This window comes from Mustelus asterias, chromosome X (genome assembly GCF_964213995.1).
Source record: "Mustelus asterias chromosome X, sMusAst1.hap1.1, whole genome shotgun sequence".
Taxonomy (NCBI): domain Eukaryota; kingdom Metazoa; phylum Chordata; class Chondrichthyes; order Carcharhiniformes; family Triakidae; genus Mustelus; species Mustelus asterias.
Window position 1 is genome coordinate 16,741,261 of NC_135834.1, and position 24,718 is coordinate 16,765,978.

The 24,718-nt window shown below is 45.0% G+C and overlaps 2 protein-coding genes and 1 non-coding gene across 4 annotated transcripts in view; 1 reads left to right on the forward strand and 2 right to left on the reverse strand.

Annotated features, from left to right (window-relative positions):
• LOC144481854 (uncharacterized) overlaps positions 1-18,271 on the reverse strand; it is a 302,744-nt gene extending 284,473 nt beyond the window's left edge. Inside the window, exons 1-2 of the mRNA XM_078201004.1 lie at positions 18,216-18,271; positions 13,559-13,650 (exon numbers count right to left, since the gene is read on the reverse strand). The gene's annotated coding sequence lies outside the window, so the exon portion shown is untranslated. The remainder of the gene's footprint in view (positions 1-13,558; positions 13,651-18,215) is intronic.
• LOC144481949 (uncharacterized) lies at positions 797-4,682 on the forward strand. 2 transcript variants are annotated; one of them, XM_078201124.1, is made up of 2 exons: positions 797-1,107; positions 2,175-4,682. In XM_078201124.1, exon 2 carries the CDS (start codon positions 2,534-2,536, stop codon positions 3,707-3,709), a length of 1,176 nt encoding a protein of 391 aa, XP_078057250.1. In that variant the 5' UTR covers positions 797-1,107; positions 2,175-2,533; the 3' UTR covers positions 3,710-4,682. The 2 variants fall into 2 exon arrangements, with proteins under 2 accessions (XP_078057250.1, XP_078057251.1); XM_078201125.1 differs by having other exon boundaries at positions 797-848.
• Positions 18,272-22,589: 4,318 nt separating the features above from the next.
• On the reverse strand, positions 22,590-22,662 carry trnak-cuu (transfer RNA lysine (anticodon CUU)). The gene has a single exon. It is a non-coding gene; the product is annotated as a tRNA-Lys (tRNA).
• Between the last annotated feature and the right edge of the window lie 2,056 nt (positions 22,663-24,718).

A 24,718-nucleotide genomic window follows, 5' to 3' on the forward strand; every position in this document is an offset into this window, starting at 1 on the left:
TGGGCTGAATGACGCTGCTTACTGACAGCACTGCAGTGCCGAGTAACCATCCTTCCTGCTCAGTTTATATTTCATAATAAAGTTTTAAAGTTGCGAAGATTAATAAGACAAGATGTTAATGAGAATTTTCCAATAGCTTCCATCTTCTGTTCCTCTGCAACTTATAAACCTTCACCATTTAGTCCATATTTAAACATTTTTAACTGATGGAATGCTTCATCTCATATTTTTCTATGTTAAATTTTATCTGATATTTTCTTGTCCCAATTATTCTCTAATTTTTTTCCAGTTTGGATAACTTTTAAACACAAAGTTTGCAGGCGGGATTGAAGCGGGGACTGTCTCGTGTAAAGTTGCGATGATAATGAGTGTGAATCTCCCAGCCCCGGACACAGGGGAACTGACATCCAGCTGCCGGTAGTAGTGGTGGAAGCGGATTCGATTGAGTCTTTTAAGAGACTTTTGGATAGGTTCATGGAGGTTAGTAAGATAGAGGGTTTTAAGGTCAGGAAATTGTTCGGCGCAACTTGTGGGCCGAAGGGCCTGTTTGTGCTGTAGCTATTCTATATTCTATGTTCTATCTCTTGCTCTAATTTCCAAACAGAAAATGCTGCCAATAATCAGCAAGTCAGCCTGAGTCTGTGGCTGCTCTCACCATCTGAAACCATCACAATGTCCGGCTGATTGACAGCACCTCCGGACCAATAGGAAGAGGGGGCGGGACTGGAGGACCGAACGAGAGCGGCTGGTCCTCCAACTAATCGGGGTGAATGAGGGGCGGGGCTGGGAGTGGAGCATGCGCAATGTGGGTAATGGCGATGGGGAGCGAGTGATATGATGTCCAATCGGTAAGTGAATGTAATGGCGGCTCGGAAGGGGCGATGTATCCGGCGGGTGGAGGAAGAGGCTTCGTAAATATGTTGTGTAAACCGCAAACCCGGAAAAATATCTTCCCGATTCCCCGTTTGCAACGCACGGAGCTCAGTTTTTTCCCTACACCAAGCTCACGGCAGCCATTTTCCCCGCGGGCAATGTGTGGTTGTGCGCCTGCGTCATCTTTCTGTTTTGGAAACTCCGTGGGCCAAAGTTTAGCAGACTTTAACGTGGGTATGTATGAGTAATCGATTTGAGAAATAAAAAGGCAGTTTATTATCTAAATGGAGGAACACTTCAAAGTTTTTCAGTGCAGAGGGATTTGGGTGTCTTTGTCCATGAATCGCAGAAAGTTAGTATGCAGCTGCAGGAGGTAATAATGAAGGAAAATGGACTTTTGGTATCCATTACGAATGGAATATAGTATAAAAGTAGGAAAATACTGTTGCAACTGTATCGGGCATTTTATTTATTAATTAGTGTCATGAGTAGCCTTACATTAACACTGCAATGAAGTTACTGTGAAAATCCCCGAGTTGCCACACTCCGGCACCTGTTCAGGTACACTGAGGGAGAATTTAGCATAGCAAATGCACCTCACCAGCACGTCTTTCGGAGTGTGGGAGGAAACTGCAGCAGGCCCAGGCAGACTCCACACAGACAGTGACCCAATCCGGAAATCAAACCTGGGTCTCTGGCGCTGTGAGGCAGCAGTGCTAACCACTGTGCCACCATGTTGCCGCTGTGCCTCGTCCCCTTACTTGAGGAAAGAGGTAAGTATCTTATCTAAACCTATCATCTTCATTGGGGGAAATGAGCAAGATAGCGCATGTATGGCAGCCATGTTTGTTATGGACAATGCACTCAATTGTGTCGCTGAGATTGTGAGCAGACTGGCTTCATGTCAGAGTGTTCACAGGGAGAGGGATGGAGCTGGTACCCAGTGAAGAGAGATTGGAGTAGGGAGTGGAAATTGTGTCTTCGGTCTTCTCAGTTTCATTTGAGTTAACATCTGTGATTCTGTATGGTTGGTCAGGGAGTTTCAGATTAATGTTTTGTCATGAGTCATGACTGAAGTGAATCATCAAACATATCATTATCTTTAGTTGAAAAGATATGGAAACAATTGTCCAAAACTTTGTTTGGATTTCAGCACAGGGAGGAGGGAGCGTGCATAGGACAGAGATTTGCAACTTTGGCAGAACAAGGGAGGAAAAAATGTTCCATGGAAACTTGAATTGTCTGGGCTGAATTTCTATTCCTCTACTGACAGTCATGACTTTTATTAACTCTTTTTACAGCGAATTAGAAGGGGAGGACTTGCAGACAGGAGACACAAACATCACATCAAGTTGTGACAGGAGTTATTCCATTCACCAGAACTTGAATATCGTCAGCCTTCGAATGTGGAAGTAGAAATGTTTGTCTGTTCTGTGTGTGGGACAAAATTTCAAACATCAGTGTGACTGGAAAAGCACTGAGATACACACACACCTGAGTGAGAGTGTTCCAGCGAACTGACTGTGGAAAGAGCTTTAACCGGTTACATAGCCTGAAAAAAATCACACCATTCGCAACGGGAGTAACTCTACACGTGCTGTGTGTGTGGCTGAGGATTCAACTGATCATCGAACTTAAGCGACACCAGGATACTCTCACCATGGAGAAACCGTGGAAATGTGAGGGTTGTGGGAAAGGATTCAGTTGCCCATCACGGTTGGAAAAGCATCAACTCACTCACACTGAAGAGAGACCATTCATCTGCCCCAATTGTGGGAAGGGATTCATTCAGGCCTCCGACCTGCTGAGACACCAGCGAATTCATACTGGGGAGAGGCCGTTCACCTGCTCCCAGTGTGGGAAGGGATTCACTCAGTCATCCAACTTGCTGAGACACCAAAGGTTTTACTCTGGGGAGAGGACATTCAGCTGCCCAGAATGTGGGAAGGGATTCATTAAGTTATCAGACCTGCTGTCACACAAGAGACTTCACAATGGGGCAAGACCGTTCAGCTGCTGCGAGTGTGGGAAGGAATTCATGCAGTTATCTAACCTGCTGACACATCAGCGAGTTCACACTGGGGAGAGACCGTTCATCTGCTCTGTGTGTGGGAAGGGATTCATTGGGTCCCCTGACCTCCAGAAGCACCAGCGAGTTCACATTGAGCGGCTGTTCAGCTGTACTTCCTGTGGAAAGAGATTCAAGTCTTCATCTCACCTCAGCACACACCAACGAGTTCACACTGAGGAGAGACCATTCAGCTGTCCTTCCTGTGGAAGGAGATTCCAGTCTTCATCCAACCTTAAAGCACACCAGCGAGTTCATATTGAACAGAAGGCATTCAGCTGTACTTCCTGTGGAAAGAGATTCAGGTTTTCGTCTAATCTCAAAGCACATCAGCGAATTCACACTGGAGAGAGGCCGTTCACCTGCTCAGAGTGTGGGAAGAAATTCATTGGCTTATCACATCTCACTGCACACCAGCGAATTCACACTGGAGAGAGGCCATTCGTCTGCCCTGAGTGTGGGAAAGGATTCACTAGATTCTCTGACCTGCTGAAGCACCAGCGAGTTCACACTGAGGAGAGGCCGTTCAGCTGTACTTCCTGTGAAAAAAGATTCAGGTCTTCTTCCAACCTTAATGTACACCAGCAAGTTCACACTGGGGAGAGACCATTTACCTGCTCCCAGTGTGGGAAGGGATTCACTCGGTCATCCAACCTGCTGGCACATCAGCGAGTTCACACAGGGGAGAGACCGTTCACCTGCTCCCAGTGTGGGAAGGGATTCACTCAATCATCCAACCTGCAGAGGCATCGGCGAGTTCACAAATGACTGCAGGAATTGGATTCTCCTGTTATTTCTGCTGTTAATTACTTCCAGGACTGAACCATGTTCATTCTGACACCTCTGGTTTGTTTCTGCTGATATTGACAATCACTTTAACTGGGCTGGAGTTTAATATTCTTGATCTAATCCTGATTGTTTTTGGGCGTCCCTTCGAGAATCACTTCTGATTCTTAGCTGTGGTACGAACTCTACAATTCAGTGTCTGAAAGATTCCACCGATTAACATCTCCAATTAGAAAGTGCTGATTAATCTTTGCTAACAATTCTTACTGATTGCACATTACACACAGTGACACCTCCATTATCCACCAGAAAGAAGGGGAATGGGAATTGGAGGAGAATCGAGAATTCCCAAATGTTACCACCCCGACCACCTGATACAGAAATCCCCTCAGCACAGGAATGAAGACAAGTTCAATCCAAGTAACGGACTGTAAGAAATCACTGTCTAAAAACTTCAGAAAAGTGTGAAATATTATCGAAATATCTCACTCTCGGGCTTATGAAGGAATTTTCCATAACAGCTCGCTGGTTGACAAACACAGGACAGGCCTATTCTCTCTGTCACGGACATGTCTCTAGCACAGGCCCTGAAAGAAGACATTTCTAACTCTGATACAATTGTATCTCATGACCCACATGTAACCCAACTGTCCGTGTAAAGGTTAAAACAGGCTCTCGAGAGTAAAGAGATTTTGAAGTGATCCATACTGGCTTCAGCCCAACACTCACACTCTGGTTCACACCAGTTAACCGTTCAGAGGAGATTGCTGCCACCAGCTACAGAGACCAGCACTCACTCTCCATCATCTGTCCGTTCTCACCTGTCACGGGTCGTGTGTTTTTCCTGTCTATTTAGCTTTCACATCATATTTAAACTGTTGCTTCTCAATAAACTAATTTAAAACCACTTCTGAGCTCAACCCTTTTTCGTATAATCTGTGACTCTTGGACCTAAATCTTACAAGTGGTGTTAGGAGTGGGAACACAGTGGTTAAGGTCATAGACTTGAGAAGCAACAGTCTCAGTTAAATCTGAATGGATATGTTCCTAAGTGAAGCCAGGGGTTTACAATGGCACTGGCATATGACAGACAATGACTGATAGTTTGACAGAGAAAGCAGGCGAGCCGGGGATGAGAGATATCCTGGGGATGGGAGAAGAGGGTGACAGGGACTATGAGTCTATCCTCAATAGGATTTCTAAAGAGATTCAGAAAGGACAAATTAAGTTGAAAAATGTCCAGAATCAGTAAGAAAATATCCACACTGTGGATACAGGCGAACAGAGAGCTGGAGAATCTTTGAAGTCCATGCATGAACTTTTGTTTGAACCAGATGTGCAGATGTGTTTCCGACATGGAAATAATTTAGAATAGTGTCAGATGATCAGCAGGTGGGGAGGATGAATCTAAGTTGATAGTTATCACATTTTAGTGGAAAAGTTTTAACATTTATTCTTAGTGGCAGCTCCATGTTGCTGTTTCTGATCATTCTCGCAGCTTTAGGATGTTATCAATGGTCTATCATCAAGAGATTAGGAAAATAAGCTTGTATCTTAGAAATAGCGATGTTAGTCAGAAATCAGTTTTGAGAAATCAGTAAAGATATTCCCCTCTCATAGCGGGGAGATCTGTAAGAAATCACTGTCTGATTAAAAAGTTGGTTTGCAGGTGCAGCAGGTCATTAAGAACGCAAATTGATTTTTTTTCCTTCTTTGCTAGAGGGATGGAGTTTAAAAACAGCGAGGTTATGTTGCAGCTTTATTAGGGGTGCTGGTGAGGCCACACCTGGAATACTGTGTACAGTTTTGGTCTCCTTGAGAAAGGATATATTGGCACTGGAGGGGGTGCAGAGGAGGCTCAATAGGTTGATTCCAGAGTTGAGAGTGTTGGCTTATGAGGAGAGACTGAGTAGACTGGGACTATACTCATTGGAATTTAGAAGAATGAGGGGAGATTTTATAGAAACATATAAGATTATGAAGGCAATAAATAGGATAGAAGCAGGGAGGTTGCACTGGCGGGTGAAACTCGAACTCGGGAGCATACCTCAAAATAAGGGGGAGCAGATTTAGGACTGAGTTGAGGAGGAACTTTTTCACCCAAAGGGTTGTGAATCTGTGAAATTCTCTGTCTCGTGAAGCAATCGAGGCTACCTTGTTGAATGTTTTTTAAGGCAAAGATAGATACAGGAATTAAGGGTTATTGTGAGCAGGCGGATAAGTGGAGCACAGTCTACAAAAAGATCAGCCATGATTTTATTGAATGGCGGAGCAGGCTCCAAGGGCCAGATGCCTACTCCTGCTCTTATGTTCTAAATACTTCAGGAATGTATTGAATATTTTGGGAAGTGTTTTTGCTCTCTATATATAAAGAAAGTTTCCTGATTTGACAAACACAGGACAGTATGGGCCTGTTATCTGTCAAGGGGCGGCACGGTAGCACAGTGGTTAGCACTGCTGCTTCACAGCTCCAGGGTCCCGGGTTCGATTCCCGGCTCGGGTCACTGTCTGTGTGGAGTTTGCACATTCTCCTCGTGTCTGCGTGAGTTTCCTCCGGGTGCTCCGGTTTCCTCCCACAGTCCAAAGATGTGCGGGTTAGGTTGATTGGCCAGGTTAAAAAAAAAAAAATTGCCCCTTAGAGTCCTGGGATGCGTAGGTTAGAGGGATTAGCGGGTAAAATATGTGGGGGTAGGGCCTGGGTGGGATTGTGGTCGGTGCAGACTCGATGGGCCGAATGGCCTCCTTCTGCACTGTAGGGTTTCTATGATGTTCTATGATGTCTCGAGCACAGACCCTGAAACAAGACAAACTTGATTGGGTGGGGAGTCTCATGATGTAACCTAACTACCTGAGTTTAGGTTAAACAGGATGTCCCAGCAAGTGAGAAGCCATGAACTGACTTAATGGATCTCCGATGGAAATGGACGGAATTACATTTAATACTAATAAATATGTCCTTGCTAATGGACAATTGAATCAGTGACTGACATAAAACCCACAGAAATAAGGTTTATAAATGGACCTTTGAGAGGAAAAATCAGGTGTAAGGGTAAATAATTTTTCAAATGATCCATTCATCCACATTTGCTCCTCTTCACTGGGAGCATAAGGGACAAGTTTGTAGGTGCGGCCTCATGTACAATGAATGTTGACACTTTCAAAGTGGAAACTTCCACTCGCACCCCTGAACCAACAAATGGCGCGTGTGTTGCCATGGCAGCCGAGGGCGCTCTGTGTATCTGTGAACCCCGCACATTAAGAAGTCTCACAACACCAGGTTAAAGTTCAACAGGTTTATTTGGTAGCAAAAGCCACTAGCTTTCGGAGCGCTGCTCCTCCGTCAGGTAAGTGGGAGTTCTGTTCACAAACGGGGCATATAAAGACACAAACTCGGCATATAAAGACACAAACTCAATTTACAAAATAATGGTTGGAATTATTTTGTAAATTGAGTTTGTGTCTTTATATGCCCTGTTTGTGAACAGAACTCCCACTTACCTGACGAAGGAGCAGCGCTTCGAAAGCTAGTGGCTTTCGCTACTAAATAAACCTGTTGGACTTTAACCTGGTGTTGTCAGACTTCTTACTGTGTTCACCCCAGTCCAACACCAGCATCTCCACATCATGAACCCAGCACATGTGCAGAGCGATCTGTCCAAATCAGTTCAGAAAGTTCCAATTGAATCTGCTTCCACCAGTTACTCAGACAATGTGTTCCAGATCATCAGAATTCACGGAGTTAAATTATCCTCATCTCGATCCAGGAGTTTTTACCCAATTATTTTTAAGCTGTGTTCTGAGGTTACCAACCATCCGGCCAATGGATACAGTTTCTCCATGTGTAGATTAAAACTTCTCAAAAATGTCCACACCTCTATTAAATCAGCTTGAAAGAGAACAATCCCAGCTCTCCAGTCAACAGAATTGAAACCTCCTTATTCCTAATACTATTCTGGGAAATTTTCCCAACACCCTCTCCCCGACCTTGATATCTTTCCTAAAGTCTGGTGCTCAGGGTTGAGGACAATATTTCGGATGAGGATTAATCGGTGACGTGGGTTAATTCGAGATGACCGGTACTGTCTTAAACTACAGGCAATACAAAACTCACGAGGCAGATATCTCTGTATAAAGACGTAACATTTATTGAAAGAAAAACAATCAGCTGTCTGGAGGTCACCAAAGCATTAGTAGCTCAGAGTGACAGAACCTCTCTGATGAATCAAACGTTTACAATCAAAAACAGCTCAATTATAGCTTTTCCGTATCAATCATTCCCGCCTTACGTTAGCTTAAAATTAATTACATTTAGTTTACACACAATACAGATTTCTGTCAAGTACCTCAGCTAACTGCATTGTACCATCCAGCATAATGGTATCTCATTTGTCCATCAAATCCAGACACTAACTTCTTTCTTGGCTAAAGTTACTTCCCTGTTGCCAGCTTATGCTAGACGCTACTTTAAAGGTCAAAGTGAATGTTCTCACCAGATCACTGCCAAGCTGGATAGACATGCGACCTCGCATCCGGGAGCACATCTATCCTGTGTCGCGCAGTGACTAAACCTACTCAAAATGTTGCAGTAGGTGTTCCTCATAAGAAACTTTCTGATATGAATTTTACGAATGACTGGGTTGCTAGGCCTTTGGTTCTGAACTATTTGCCTTTACCATCACACCTTGTGGTAACTTGCTTTGGCTAAAGTGGACAATGATTCATACAATACTTAATACATTTAAAATACCAGCAAAAATGTTTTTAAATCAAAATTACTTGTTTGACTCTCACTCCATTTTTCTGTGTAAACTATTCTCTTCTTGGCTTATTAACTTGTTTAAAGACTCATTTAACTCTGCTGGTAGTCCTGTCAGTGCCTTAATATATTCTGTTTAAAAATCTTATTAACTGATTAGCCACCTCCCTCTTCAGGTGATTTATAAAGATTTAGTATCACTGACTTGTTTTTGTACTCCATGACTCCATTAATGAACCAAGGACCCCCATTAGTTTTATATTTAAACAGCTGATCACGTCCTCCTGTCACAGTCAAACATTTCTATCCACACTCCCAGATCACTGTGTTCCTGAACTTTGTTTAAAATTGGACCATTTAGTTTTTTCTGCCTCTCTTCATTCTTCCGTCCAAAACATGACTGGGAATCACTTTGAGATGTTCTGAGGCTGTGAAAGATGCGAAATGATTTTCTTTCTCTTTTACAGTTGATTTAAAGTTGTAGATTTTGCTCCAAAGATTAAATTGGGATTGATATTCAAAGTCTGGGATCTTTCCTATTTATTCACTGACTCCCAGCTGAAGTTGTTCCTGCAGTAAAACTGTTTAACTTATCACAATCCCACCCAGGCCCTGTCCTCGTAACTCCGTGTATTTACGCTGCTAATCCCCCGATGCTAAGGGTCAATTTACAATAGCCAATCCACCTAATCTGCACATTTTTGAACTGTGGGAGGGAACCGGAGCACCCAGAGGAAACCCACACAGACACGGGGAGAATGTGCAAACTTCATACACACAGTGGCCCGAAGCCAGAATTGAACCCAGGTCCCTGGCACTGTGAGGCAGCAGTGCTAACCACTGTGCCACCGTGCATCCCTTGTCAGGAATGTATTGAAATTGTCAAGTCTAAAAGTAACCAAAAGAGAAAATGCTGGAAAATCTCAGCAGGTCTGGCAGCATCTGTAAGGAGTGAGAAGAGCTGATGTATCGAGTCCAGATGACCCTTTGTCAAAGGGCTTTGACAAAGGCTCATCTGCATTCGAAACGTCAGCTCTTTTCTCTCCTCACAGATGCTGCCAGACCTGCAGAGATTTTCCAGCATTTTCTCTTGGTTTCAGATTCCAGCATCCGCAGTAATTTGCTTTTATTAAGTCTCAAGGTAACACGGGTGTGGATAAGGGTTTGAGCAGCAGATGAGCTGGGGTGGAAACAGACGACGTGACAGAGATTGAAATGTCTGGTATTAGTGATGGTGTGGATATGTGGTCAGAAACTCATCCTGGGGTTAATTATGACATGGAGATTATGAAGAGTGTGGTTCAGCCTCACACAGTTCCCAGGAAGTGGGATGGATTCGGTAGTTAGCGAACAGAATTTACAGTGGTGAGTGAAGGTCTTTGGTCTGCCCAGTTTTTAATTGGAGAAAATTTCTGCTAATCTGGTATTGGGTGTGGGAGAAGCAGTTTGATAATTTACTAACAGTGGAGGAATGGATGGGGATGAGGTAGAGCTGGGCATTGTCAGTGTACATGTGTAAACATGATGCTTTTGCATGATGTCACCTCGTGGCAGCATTTAGATGAAAAACAGGAGGGACCAAGGATCCTTGAGGGATACCAAGTACAAGGAATTGGGAGAGGAAAGGGAGGTTGGAGATGGGGGTGGTTGTTTCGAAAGACTGTAGGGTCAAGGGTTTATTTTGGAGAAGGTGGTTTTGGCGGCTATAAAGGTGAGAGGGACAGAATCATTAAAAATATCAGCTAAAATGGAGAAATTGAATTGTTCGTGGTTTAGTGAGAAGAGGGTCAAGGGAAAAGGTATTCTGGACATGATGAGCACTGAGAGGGCATTAGGGGAGAAAGGAGAGAAACTGGAGAAAGATATGGGTTCAGGGCTCAGACAAGGGGGACTTTTAGAGACAGAAGAGAAAATGCTGGAAAATCTCAGCAGATCTGGCAGCATCTGTAAGGAGAGAAAAGAGCTGATGTTTCGAGTCCAGGCGACCCTTTGTCAAAGCTCATGGAAAGCAGTGAAGGTGGATAGGAGGAGAGAGACAGACGGAAATCCTGTCAGAGAGAAGAGCAGTACTTCTCCAGGTTAGGCATTCCTGGAAGAGAAGTGGCAGTGAGTTAAACACTGGATAAAAGCAAATTACTGCAGATGCTGGAATCTGAAACCAAAAGAGAAAATGCTGGAAAATCTCAGCAGGTCGGGCAGCATCTGTAAGGGGAGAAAAGAGCTGACATTTCGAGTCCAGACGACCCTTTGTCAAAGCTCCAGCATTTCACTCCAGCATTTCCTCTTTTGGTTTCAGATTCCAGCATCCGCAGTAATTTGCTTTTATTTTTAGAGACAGTTTGTCGCGGTGTGCTCATGGAAGGGAGGGAAGCAGCAGAGATGGGATTATCTCAATTTCAGTGACAAAGGAGCTCCATGAGCTCCTCACACTTGTTGGAGGTGAGGATGGAAGAGACAGGAGAGAGGGAGAGACCTTCAAAAGGAATTCACTTGTGTTATAGATATTTAAAAGTTTCAACATTTTCTATTTCATACATATCCAATTTATTTGACATTTATACATAATATTCAACCCTCATAATGGGATAGACTTCATTAATATTGGCAGGAAAAAAGCTCAATGAACACCGTTCAATCCTGGATGTGATTCACAGCAAAATCCCATCACTGTAGTTGTTTGTGAAGTCGCTGGTGTCTCAGCAGGTTGGATAACTGACTGAATCCCTTCCCACACTCTGAGCAGGTGAATGGCCTCACCCCAGTGTGGACTCTCTGGTGTCTCAGTAGGCTGGCTGACTGAGTGAATCTCTTCCCACAGTTGGAGCAAGTGAATAGTCTCTCTCCAGTGTGAATTAGTTTGTGTACATCGAGTTGAGATGATCGCCTGAACCCAGTGCCACAGTGAGAGCACCTGAAGGGTCGGTCATCAGTGTGAACACGTTGATGGGACATCAGTTCCACAGAACTTTTAAAGCACTTCCCACAGTCTGGGCATTTAAAAGGTCTCTCATCAGTGTGAACTCGCTGGTGTGCCATCAAGTTGGCTAACTGAGTGAATCCCTTCCCACACTGACAGCAGATGAATGGCCTCTCCCCAGTGTGACTGCGCCAATGAGTTCCAAGCTCTGATGGGGATTTGAATCCCTTCCCACAATCTGGACATTTCCAAGATTTCTGCCTGCTGTGACTGCACTTATGTTCTGACAGAACAGACGATTGGCTGAATCCTCGTCCACACACACAACATGTGTACGGTTTCTCCCCACTGTGAATGGTGCTTTTTCCTTCCATGTTCCAAATCTGATGATATTCAGGTTACAAAAGATTGGGCAATTCTGCCAAATCCTGATGCGTTGCTTGGTTTCAGTTTCCCAACTGCAAATCCTCCCCTGTTAATACCCTGTGAAACTGATTTAAAACAGAAATGAAGGAGTGAGAGAGAACCCACAAAAACAAAAAAGCAGGTTGTGAAAATCAGCTGAATGAATCGGGGAATTTGTGGAGCTGACACTAGGAAAAAGTGACAATGAAAGCTGCTGGATTGTAAAAACCCAACTAGTTCATTTATGTCCTTCAGGGAAGGGAACTCGCCACCCAGATTAGGCCTACAGAGGGCTGGCTTCTATGGGAATATGGTCCATAGTACAGTATTCTGTAACTTGATTTTGTGTCTCTGTGCCCTGTTTGAGAGCAGATTTCCACTCCATCTGACGGAGGAGCAGCGCTCCGAAAGCTAATGGCATTTGCTACCAAATAAACCTGTTGGACTTTAACCTGTTGTTAAAACTCTTTATGGGAATAGTCAGAGAGAGATGGGCGGCAGGAGGGAGGTGTGGGAGACAGGGGGAGAATGTGAGGAATTTTACATATCTACAACTTGAGAACAGGTCTCTGACAGAATCTCCCAAATGCTCAACCTCCCCCACTGAGAAGGAGCAGGGTAGCAGGTGTATGTGAACACTATCACCTCCAAATTCCTCCAAAGTCACACACCATCCTGACTGTCTGGCATCCAACACTGGATGAACAGAAACATTTTCCATTTTCTCAGGCTGTTCACAAGTTTTGTGTCATGTTTTACCCCAAGCTGAGCTTCCAGGCAGGTTTCTGCACCAGTAAGCGGCACATGAGCAGTGAGAAACCTCACCCTGAGCGAGACACAGTCAGAGTAAGGATATTTAGGAATTTGAATCAAAGTTTGAATTCAGTACATAGGGAAAGAGATGCTCTTTTTGCTTTCTGTACATTTTTCATCCTTCAGAAAGTGGTCTTGCCCTGCTGCAGGGGAAGAGGCTGGTTATCTGGTGAGTATTTCAGCTGCTGTGAGACAGCAATGGGAAAACAAAACAACTGTGTGATCACAGAAAACTGGCCAGTTGATTGGTTAGTAAGTGCTCACTGTCAGGGGCAGTATTTGAAAATCTAGCATCTGGAATAAGGAAATGTTAGGGCCTATACAATAAAGTTGGGACCTGTATAGTAAGGCAATACAATTAATTGAAAATAGAATAGTTAATGCAAGAGAAGTAGAGTTAAGACCTGACTAGAGCAGCTCAGTCCAGTGGAATGTGTGTCCTGTAATAAAGAAGCTACCAATGTCCGAGACAACCACATGTGCAGGAAGTGCTGCAGAAACTTGAGCTCCGGGTTTCAGAACTCAATTGGCGGTTGGAGTCACTGTGACGCATCCATGAGACTGAAAGATACATGGATACCACGTTCAGAGAGGTAATCACACTACAACCTAAGGACCCTATCTCCAGTCACATTTCACAATTCCAGCATCTCCCCATGTTAGTGACATCTCTGCTTCCGATATCCTCTGCACTGAGTCCCATTCACTCACCTTGTCTTCACCTAGGAAAGGGCAATGTTCGGGAGGGATTTGAAAAGAAGAATGGGAATTTTAAATTGAGTTGCTTTTTAACTGGGAGCCTACTGACCTACACAGGCTCCCAGTTAAAAAGCAACTCAATTTAAAATTCTCATTCTTCTTTTCAAATCCCTCCTGAACATTGCCCTTTCCTATTTCCAGTCACACAGAAGTTTGAATCTTTTTCCACACACACACTTACATTCAGGTTCTGATGAATCGAGTGACTCTGTCAGGTTTGGATCTGATGTTTGTTTTCTGTTTGCTGCCTTTAAGTCATGATCTTCCAATACCCTGCAAGAAAATAATCACTATCAGTTCAGAATAGAAATTAACAAACAAACATTTCCCTTGGTTTGAGTTGTGTGTGTAAATGGTCCCCTTCTAATCCTAGAGCAAATATCTCTATTACAATGAAATGACCATTGTGAGTTATCTGCAATCCTCTAGGATTTCGCCTTCCAGATATTTGCCTGCTGCATTTGCTTGCCTCTAACCGGGGGTTACTCTGCCCGAGGGTTACACTGTCCAGGGCGACAGGCAATCCACAATGATAAATTCTAAAACAACAACTAATATTAACACAACACCAACACAATGATATACCCTCCTCGACACAGTAACAAACAACTCTATTACACTAAAAATGAACATCGTGAAACTTCTCCAACCCTCCAGGGCCTCACCTCCCGGATTTTCCCCTTCCAAGCAGGGGGGCAACCCTCTGGAGGTACTATGTCCGGAGATTAAACCTTACAGATTCTTGGCGAGGAGAGGGTGGGGGGGGCACACCCGATCGACTATGTTCAGAACCTCTCTTCCGGATTTTTGGTCTGGGGGCGGGGGGGGCTCTGGGGTACTCTGACTGGGCACAACCTTCCTGATTTTTCCCTAGGGGATGGAGACCCTCCAGGGCTACTCTGTACGGGGTTTCGCTTTCCGGATTTTTCCCTTGCCGGAGGCTACACCTCCCCGGGTGTCCTGGGGGAGGTGCCCTCTGGGCCACAAATAATGCAAAAAATGAGAAACTCATAAGCCAACAAACTAACACAATACCAAGACCAAATAATATAATGACAGACAATCCCTTTACAACAACAGAGTCCATTATAGTTAATAGAGTCCATTGTAAGTTAGCTTGCAACATTGCGGGGGCTTCACCTTGCAAGGCTTTCGCTTTCAGGGTTGTGCCTTCCGGGATCGCAAATAATTCATCCAAGTACTTCTAAGGTGTAGAAAGATAGAAAAGAAAGGGCTACTATAAAATTGGGAAAGAAGTCTCACAACACCAGGTTAAAGTCCAACAGGTTTATTTGGTCGCAAAAGCCGCTAGCTTTCGAAGCACTGCTCCTTCATCAGGTGAGTGCTACTCACCTGATGAAGGAGCAGCGCTTTGAAAGCTAGTGGCTTTTGCTACCAAATAAACTTGTTGGACTTTAACCTGGTGTTGTGAGACTTCTTACTGTTTTTACATTATACAATAAAATTGCCAGACTCTGTTCGGGCTTTTGTTTGAGCAACTTGGATGTAGAATTCACTTCATCAATGGGGAGCACGTTTGTTAGTAAATGTAATTAGATGTTTCAAATACTTTGTAGTTTTAAAGGTACATGTAATACCTTTAATTAGTCCATACATATAAATATATCTTCGATAGATTTTTTGAAGTTAAACAAAGAAACTTTGATGCACAGTTACAAAGTGCCCCTTTGATACCAAACATATGTTAGATACATTCCTTTAAAGCACCCAACTGTTGGAATCACAAGGCCATAAAGGAGACTTAATTGCCTCACCAGACACCTTATCAGAAACAACTGATACAAGAGTGAGTTTTAATGAAGCTGCCTTCACAGTTTCTAATCAAAACAGAGTCAGAAAGATATCAATGTCTTAGCTAACGAACGAGTTATGGTAGGGTACTTAGTGGGAACTGACAAGAACTAATGGTAACATGATGATATCCCTTGAAATTGTAGGTAGTGACAAAAAGCTCAGTCATTGAATTGATAAGCAATGTATACGTGTGTTTCATTATGTTGGCAATAAACAAACTTATCAGGACTATAATCGGGGAATATCCTGAAGACAAGTTGAGTTGACCATATTCCTTAGAGATTCAGTTAACTTCACTGACAAGGCCAAAAAATACTAATGGCTTTTGTAGGCCCCTTTTATCAATTAAAGGATGCCCATGTGAGACTGTTTCAGTGAAGATGCTTTGTGAGGCTGCTATCAAAATAGAGACATGATGTCTGACTGAGAGACAAGAGGACAGGCTCAGGGATGATCTATTGGGGTATCCGACGAGGTATCGTGATCTCATAGATCAGGGTGGTTCAGTATTTTTTCTCTTGGATCAATGCGTAAAGTATGTCATTTATCACGCTTTTGATAGGATTGTGTCCAACTGACTGTGAGCTGCAGAATTGTATAAACCAGGATGATTTTCTTTGTTTGACGGAGTCGTGTCTCTGACCCATTAGAGTCATAGAGGTTTACAGCATGGAAACAGCGCTTCAGCCCAACTTATCCATGCCGCCCCTTTTTTAACCCCTAAGCTAGTTCCAATTGCCCGTGTTTGGCTCATATCCCTCTCGACTTATCTTACCCATGTAACCGTCTAAACGCTTTTTAAAAGACAAAATTGTACCCGCCTCTACTACTACCTCTGGCAGCGTTCCAGAAACTCGCCACCCTGTGTGTGAAAACATTGACCCTCTGGACCCTTTCATATCTCTCCCCTCTCACCTTAAACCTATGCCCTCTTGTTTTAGACTTCCCTACCTTTGGGAAAAGAGATTGACTGTCTAGCTGCTCTATGCCCCTCATTATTTTATAGACCTCTATAAGATCACCCCAAGCCTCCTATGCTCCAGAGAAAAAAGTCCCAGTCTATCCAGCCTCTCCTTATAACTCAAACTAGCAAAGAACAAAGAAAATTACAGTACAGGAACAGGCCCTTCAGCCCTCCAAGCTGACCATGCTGCCCGACTGAACTAAAACCCCCTACACTTCCAGGGATCATATCCCTCCATTCCCATCCTATTCATGTATTTGTCAAGATGCCCCTTAAAAGTCACGATCATATCTGCTTCCACTACCTCCCCCAACAGCGAGTTCCAGGCACCCACCACCCTCTGGATAAAAAACTTACCTCGTACATCTTGCCCCTCGCAACTTAAACCTATGCTCCCTAGTAATTGACTCTTCCACCCTGGGAAAAAGCTTCTGACTATCCACTCTGTCCATGCCCCTCATAATCTTGTAGACTTCTATCAGGTTGACCCTCAACCTCTGTCGTTCCAGTGAGAACAAACCAAGTTTCTCCAACCTCTCCTCATAGCTAATGCCCTCCATACCAGGCAACATCCTGGTAAATCTTTTCTGTGCCCTGCCCAAAGTCTCCACATCCTTCTGGTAGTGTGGCGACCAGAATTGAACACTATATTCCAAGTGCGGCCTAACAAAGCTTCTATAAAGCTGCAACATGACTTGCCAATTTTTAACCTCAATGCCCCGGCTGATGAAGGCAGCATGCCATATGCCTTCTTGACTACCTTCTCCACCTGCGTTGCCACTTTCAGTGACCTGTGTACCTGTACACCCAGATCCCTCTGCCTCGAATGAGTGGACGTGGAGAAGATGTTCTCATTAGTGGGAGAGACTAGAACTTGAGGGCATAACCTCAGAGTGAAGGGATGCTCCTTTAAAACTGAGATCAGGAGGAATTTCTTCAGCCAGAGAGTGGTGAATCTGTGGAACTCATTGCCACAGAGGGCTGTAGAGGCCGGGTCATTGAGTGTCTTTAAGACAGAACAAGATAGGTTCGTGATCAATCAGGGGATCAAGGGTTAAAGGGAGAAGGCAGGAGAATAAGGATGAGAATCATATCAGCCATGATTGAATGGCGGAGCCGATGCAATGGGCTGAATAGCCTAATTCTGCTCCTACGTCTTATGTCCTTATAAAAGTATGAAATACTGGGAGGATTGGATAGTAAAGTTACCATTGTGTCAAGAACCTCCTCCCTTGCTGGCAAGTAAAATAAAGACAATCCGTCGATTAAGTATTTTGTGTTAATGTGTGTTTGTGTTAAAGTCAAACTCGGAAGTCAAGATTTCGACAAAGGTTCCACCCCACCGGGCCAAATCTTCCAGGGTTGCGCCTTCTCGAGTTACACCTTCCTGGGTTGAACCTTCCTGACTTACATTTTCCTGGGTACACCTTCCTGGGTTAAGTCTTCCGGATTTGCACCTTTCAGGACACGAGTCTCAACTGGAACATCTCCTGTCACACAAGTCCCAGCCGGGGACAAAAGTTCTTGCACGAGTCCCAAACAAGACAGATGGAAACACCCTTTGACCCTCAGGCAGGGATCAGGCTGGGCCCAGGAGGAGGAAGTTACTGAGGCTGAGGGGTGGTTTTGACTCTGCTTCATGAAGATTGCTGGCCTGGAAACTGTTGCCAGATATCAAAGCAACAAACAGATCCAACTAACACCTGCATTAGGAACAAAACGCTCACTCTTTCCAGAGAGAGAGGCACTCCAGACAGAGAAAGCAATGGAAACAGGGCTAGAAACATAGGCCAGAGCAGCACCCAGTGCCATCAGTGTAAATCCAGGAGAAATTCACAAATTGTGATAAACCTGGAGCAGGATGAGCGCGCATGCGCCCTGCTGCCCATTGCCCCTATAAAGATGGCGGCCGATAACTGGGGTCTGGCACCGGAAAGGCGGCCCCGCAATTACTACCCAGGTTTCATGTAATCCCGGGATCTGGATGCTCGGATTTTGAGTTTAACACCTCCACTGGGTGCTTATGAAGCCTTCCCACCCACTCCGCCGCTTCCATTACCCTCCAAAAATCCACAATTTCTCTCCGATTCCGGAACTGAGATAACTGCCTCCCGGGAAGAGCAACACCCGCAGTGCGTATACGCCAGTGAGATCGTACTGCGCACACTCCAGTCAGAGACCGCAATGCACATGTCTACTTCACAATTCGCCACTGCGCCTGCGTCAGCAGCTTCTCTGCTCAGGATGGAGTACATTCTGCACTGTAACTAATGCTGGTCTATCTTCTGATTCCTTTGTGATTGAAACATCAAAAAACAAAATATAACATTATTAAATCAATTGATATCACATCCAAAGAGCATCGGGGCTTCCACCCATAGCTTTATCCTGTCTGCAATTAACAACAGAAAAATCCATAAACCAAGATATGAGCTCACTGGAGTCTCAGCAGGTGGAGGGAACAAATGGCTCCTTCCCCTGACACTTTTAAACCGTGTGTTGTCAGTAAGAACGCACAGATTGTGGCTGAAATTCCTGGAACCTTTATATTTGGAGAATTAACAGGTGGAAAACTGAGGAAACCCTGTGTCACACTTCGACGGTCTGGGAATCCCTTCACAAACATGATGTATCAGAATGGATTCTCTCTCCAGTGTGACTTTGCTACTGTATCAGTAAATGGGATGACCAAATGATTTCCTTCCCACTGTCAGCTGGTGATGATCCTATTCACGATGTAATTTTACATATCATTTTTCAGCTGTGGGGGATCTCAGGGCATTTTTCTGCAATAAGTTTCGCATTCTGAGAATTCACCAGTTCAACAAAAACGACATGCTGTTGTTGTTTGATATCTGTAATGAAAACAGGAAATCCTGGGATTTTCAGCCAGCCTGACTGTATCTGTGAAGAGTGAAACATTGTATAGTTGCTAGTCTATGACCTTTTATTTTTTAAGTTAATTTATTAGTGTCACAAGTAGGCATACATTAACACTGCAATTAAGTTACTGTGAAAATCCCCTCGTCGCCACACTCCGTTGCCTGTCCGGGTACGCTGAGGGAGAATTTAACATGGCCAATGCACCTAACCAGCACGTCTTTTGGACTGTGGGAAGAAACTGGAGCACCTGGAGGAAATACATGCAGACACAGGGAGAACGTGCAGACTCCGCACAGACAGTGACTCGAGCGAGGAATCGAATCTGGATCACTGGCGCTGTGAGGAAGCAGTGCTAACCACTGTGCCACCGGAACTGCAGTGTGTGCACAACTCTATTCACTCTGTTTATCAACCCACTGAATCTGTCAGTGAAAACTGCCCTCTACTTCCTGGGACTAAGAGGGACACGATTGTCAGTGCAGCTGAACAAATGTTGCTTTATGGGATATTCCATATCCACCTGACAGAGCAGACGGGACCTCAATTTAAAATCTCAACCAAAGGGCAGCACCTCTGCCAGTGCAACACCCTTTCAGTGTTCTGCTGGATTGTTAACCTAGATTGTTGTGCTCAAGTCTTAGTGATGCGATTTGACCTCATAACTTTCCATCATAGACATTTTTACCAACAGAGTCACAGCAAAACAAACTATAAGACCATGAGACATAGGAGCAGAATTAGGCCACTTGGCCCATCGAGTCTGCCCCGCCATTCAATCATGGCTAATATCTTATCCCCATTCTCCTGCCTTTTCCCATAACCCCTGATCCCCTTATTAATCAAGAACCTATCTATCGCTGTCTTAAAGACACTCAATGACCTGGCCTCCACAGCCTTCTGCGGCAAAGAGTTCCACAGATTCACCACTCCCTGGCTGAAGGAATTCCTCCTCATCTCTGTTTTAAAGGATCATCCCTTTAGCCTGAGGTTGTGCCCTCTGGTTCTAGTTTTTCCCACTAGTGGAAATATCCTCTCCATGTCTACTCTATCCAGGCCTCACAGTATCCTGTAAGTTACAATAAGATCGCCCCTCATCCTTCTAAACTCCAACAAATACAGACCCAGAGTCCTCAACCATTCCTCATACGATAAGCTCTTCATTCCAGAGATCATTCTTGTGAACCTCCTCTGGACCCTTTCCAAGGCCAGCATATCCTTCCTAAGAAATGGGGCCCAAAATGCTCACAATACTCCAAATGGGGTCAGACCAGAGCCTTATACAGCCTCGGAAGTACATCCCTGCTCTTGTATTCTAGCTCTCTCATATTCTTGCTCTTGTGTTCTAGCCCTATTCAATGTAACAAAATAACTGGCACAATTACAGGGGGTTGAGCAGTAATTTACTTCACCCAGATGGTGGGTTATAGAACTCGCACCCTGAGCTGTGTTGAGGCAGAGACCTTAATTGGATTAAAAACACAATACTTGGGAAATCAGTTGAAGTCCTGTAACCTACGGGGATGCAGAGAAACAGGTACAATATGGCATTAAACCAGATTGCTTAGCCTTGAAGGCAGTGACAAGATGGATTAAATGGCCTCCTTATTAGGATAAATATTTCCATGTTTTAAAATGACGAGATTGTATGACTTTTGAATTTGTTCAGTCAAAAATTTGTAAAAGGTAACACTGCAGAAGGATTGAGAGTTTTCAGTGTGGGACAAAAGTGAAATGGGTCAACAGAGAAGCAGCCCATTCCCAATCAGAGTAGGAAAAGCTGACAGCTACAGAATAACTCTCCAACCTTTAATTTATTAATTTATCGAATTCCCATCATTTTCCCCTTGCATCCGCAACCCTGCTGTTTTTTAATCTCTGCTGCCTTCCACACAATCAAGCCTCCTGTTTCTTTTGTACCGTTCCCCCCTTGTCTGTGAACTGTAACACCTTTTTCTCCCATTACAGATTACACCTGTGTTCGTGAATGAGAGCAAGAGATGTCTCATCAATTCCCCTCTATCCGGGGTATCTGACACTGATTTCCACAGTGCACTGGTCAGAATGTTTGTTTTTAATTTAAAATTACCCACTTTGATTCCGCATAGAGGATTTACACTTACATTCTTCCAAGAAGATGGTGACGTGGTAAAATCAGTGGAGTATGAATCCCAAGGCCCAGGAACACAAGCCCAGATCCCACCACAGCCTGGAACTGAAATTGAAGTGAAAGCTAGGGACACTAATTAAGCTTTTTTCTTATTGTCATGAAAACTTACCTGGTCCCTTACTGAAGGAAATCTGCCTACCTTACCGAGTCTGACCTATATGGGAGTCCAGACCCACAGCAATGTGATTGATTCTTAACTTCCCTATGAAAAGGCCCAGAAAAATATTCAGTTCAAGGGGAAATCGGGATGGCCAACAAATACTGGCATTGACAGTGAACTATATATTGTATTAGTAATATTTTATGAAATGATTAATTCTCATTTTGTTTAATTTCGTGTCAAACAAGGTGACATATCCTGGGGTCTTATTTTTAAAACCTCAGCCCTTTTCCTGTTTAGAATCCTACAGAAATCATAGAATCCTATGATGCTTAAGGAGGCCATTCGGCCCATCGAGTCTGCACCGTCCACAATCCCACCCAGGCCCTATCCCTACAACCCCATGCATTTACCCCAGCGAATCTCCCTGACACAGAGGAGCAATTTTAGCATCGACAATCCACCTACCCTACACATCTTTGGACAATATGAGGCAATTTAGCATCGCCAATCATCCTAACCTCCACACCTTTGGACACTAAGGGGCAATTTATCATTGTCAATCCACCTAACCTGCACATCTTTGGACTGTGGGAGGAAACCAGAACACCCAGGGAAAACCCACACAGACACGGGGAGAACGTGCAAACTCCACACAGATAGTGACCCAAGTTGGGAATTGAACCCAGGTCCCTTGCACTGTGAAGCAGCAGTGCTAACCACTGTGCCACCATGCCGGAATTTAATCAGGGTAATGTTCAGTCAGAGAAAACTGATCCCCCTTGACCCAATAACAAGATACTGCAGTTGCTGCAAATCCCAACTCTAAACAGAAACTGTTGGAAACACCCAGCAGGTCAAACAAGTATCAATGGAGAGGGCAACAGAGATTCAGGTTGCTGACTTTTTATCCAAACCAGAAGAAATTAGAGATTTAATAGTTTGCAAACAAACACAGTGCAAAGGGAAATAGAGGGCGAAAGGAGTAAAGAATGAACTGTCTTGCGATAGGATGTAAGGCATGTGATTAAATGACAATGGGGATGATTATTGTTTTGACTGACACAATCGCCCAGATCTGGGTTCAAGCTTCACACTAAATGAGAGGAAAAGGTCTAGCTGAATTCAGACTTCCAAAGAAGCAGAGATTCCTTTACTCAGCAACCAGTCACTCTGCGATGAGTAAAGCAGGGTGGAGAAAGGCTCTGTTTAAGCGGTGACAGTGCCGGAGGAATGGAGAGCAGGGGTTCAACCAGGAAAGCAGCAGAGTTTAAAAGCAACAGCACCCAGTGTGGGACTCAAACCCACAACCCTGAGATTAAGAGTCTCATGCTCTACCGACTGAGCCAGCCAGGCATACATAAATATCCCTCCATATCTTAAAATGTGTGGACACAAATATCTGGGGTCTCCGTTTGTTCTAATTAGAAGGTTTACAATTAATCAACCTATGGAATCCCCAAGGTTACAATGCATTCCTCTCAATCACCGAAAGCATCATTCACATCTTCCACTTCTTAGCTTCATCTCCTTCCAAACAATGTGTGGTGACCCACTGTAATTACATGTGTATGCCTGGACACACGCATGCTGCACCTGGCCCGAGACTCCTCCCTTTCCACCTGAGACTCCTCCCTTTCCACCTGAGCGAGGTATAAAGGTGATGGTTCCTCCGCCTCGCCTCAGTCTGGGCCAGGTTAGCTATAAGGGTGTGCTCCAGTTCTTTGCGAATAAAAGCCTGTTAGTTCACTCACTCACTGGAGTCCTCGTATCGTGATTGATAGTGCATCAATTTTATTCGCAAAGAGAAAAAAAAACAGAATGGAGCAACTTCTAAAGCCCGATACATTAAACTTGGATCTGCAAGCTGTGGGAGCTGCCAACAGCTTCAATCACTGGCTGAAGTGCTTTGAAGCCTTCCTCGAAGCCTCCACTGCCATCCGGTCCGATTCAGACAAGCTGCACATGCTCCACGCCCAGGTAAGCGATGCGGTTGATGCCACTATCTGTGACGCAGAGACGTACAGGGATGTGCTAGAGCTCCTAAAGAGCCAGTACAGTAAACAGACAAATGAAGTCGATGCCAGGCACCTTCTGGCTACCCAAAAACAGCGGCCGGGAGAATCAAGCGCACAGTTTCTCTGCAAACTACGGGCGCTCGGCAGGGCCTGTAACTGCAAGGCTGTGTCTGCTGTGCAGTACACGGAGGACTTAATCTGCGATGCCTACGTTACGGGCATCGTGTCCAACTATATTCGGCAGCGCCTGCTGGAGCAAGGTGGGCTAGATCTACCAAAAACTGTGACACTCGCTGAATCCCTAGAAGTGGCCTCCCGTAACTTCGAGGCGTACGCACCCAACCATGCGGTGACATCGTGGGCCTCACGGCCAATACCACCCCAGTACCTAGGAGGGCCACAGACTTATGCCACACAGCGCCCCACCAACGACTCGACTGCTGCGGCTGTTGCAGGTCCGAAGTGCTATTTTTGCGGTCTGGGGAAGCACCCCCGACAACGCTGCCCGGCAAGGGAAGTGTTCTGCTCTGGGTGCGGAAAGAAAGGCCACTACGCTAAAGTCTGCAGGGCAAAGTCGGCCTCGAAGCCAAACAGCGCAGTGTGCGACCCGAGGCAACTGAAAATTCAAACGCCATCAGCCGCATGTGAGTCAAGGGAGCCGCCATGTTGGACGCCGTCGACCACGTGGGAGTCAAGGGAGCCGCCGTTTTGGATGCCGTCGGCCACGTGCAAGACAAGGGAGCCGCCATTTTGGACGCTGGTCGATCATTCTCCAGGATCCACGGTGGCAGTGGTCCAGCTAGACCAGTCTCGTCCGCATCAACTCGCCAGGTCCATGATGGACATCCAGGTAAACGGCCACATGGGGAATTGTTTGTTTGAATGCGGGAGTATGGAGAGTTTCATCCACCCCGATACAGTGCGCCGCTACACCCTTTTTGTGCGGCCAATCAAACAAACCATTTCCTTGGCCTCAAAGTCCCGCTCGGTGGATGTCCTCGGGTACTGTGTAGTGACCCTTACAGTTCGGGGGACCGAGTATGAAAATGTTAAGCTCCTGGTGCTGCCACACCTCTGCGCTCCCGTACTCCTAGGGCTCGATTTCCTGACCCATCTTAGGAGTGTCACGTTGCAGTACAACGGGCCTCTTCCCCGATCTCTGTCTGCAACCCACAGTTCCTAGACTGCCCACCGCGCACCACTTGCAGCCTCTCAACCCTCCAAGTCACCCCTCCATCGCTATTCGAACACCTCACCCCCGAGTGTAAGCCCATTGCCACTAAGAGCAGACGGTACAATGCGGGGGACAGGACCTTCATTAGGTCCGAGGTCCAGCGGCTCCTGAAGGAAGGGATCATTGAGGCTAGCACCAGCCCCTGGAGAGCGCAGGTGGT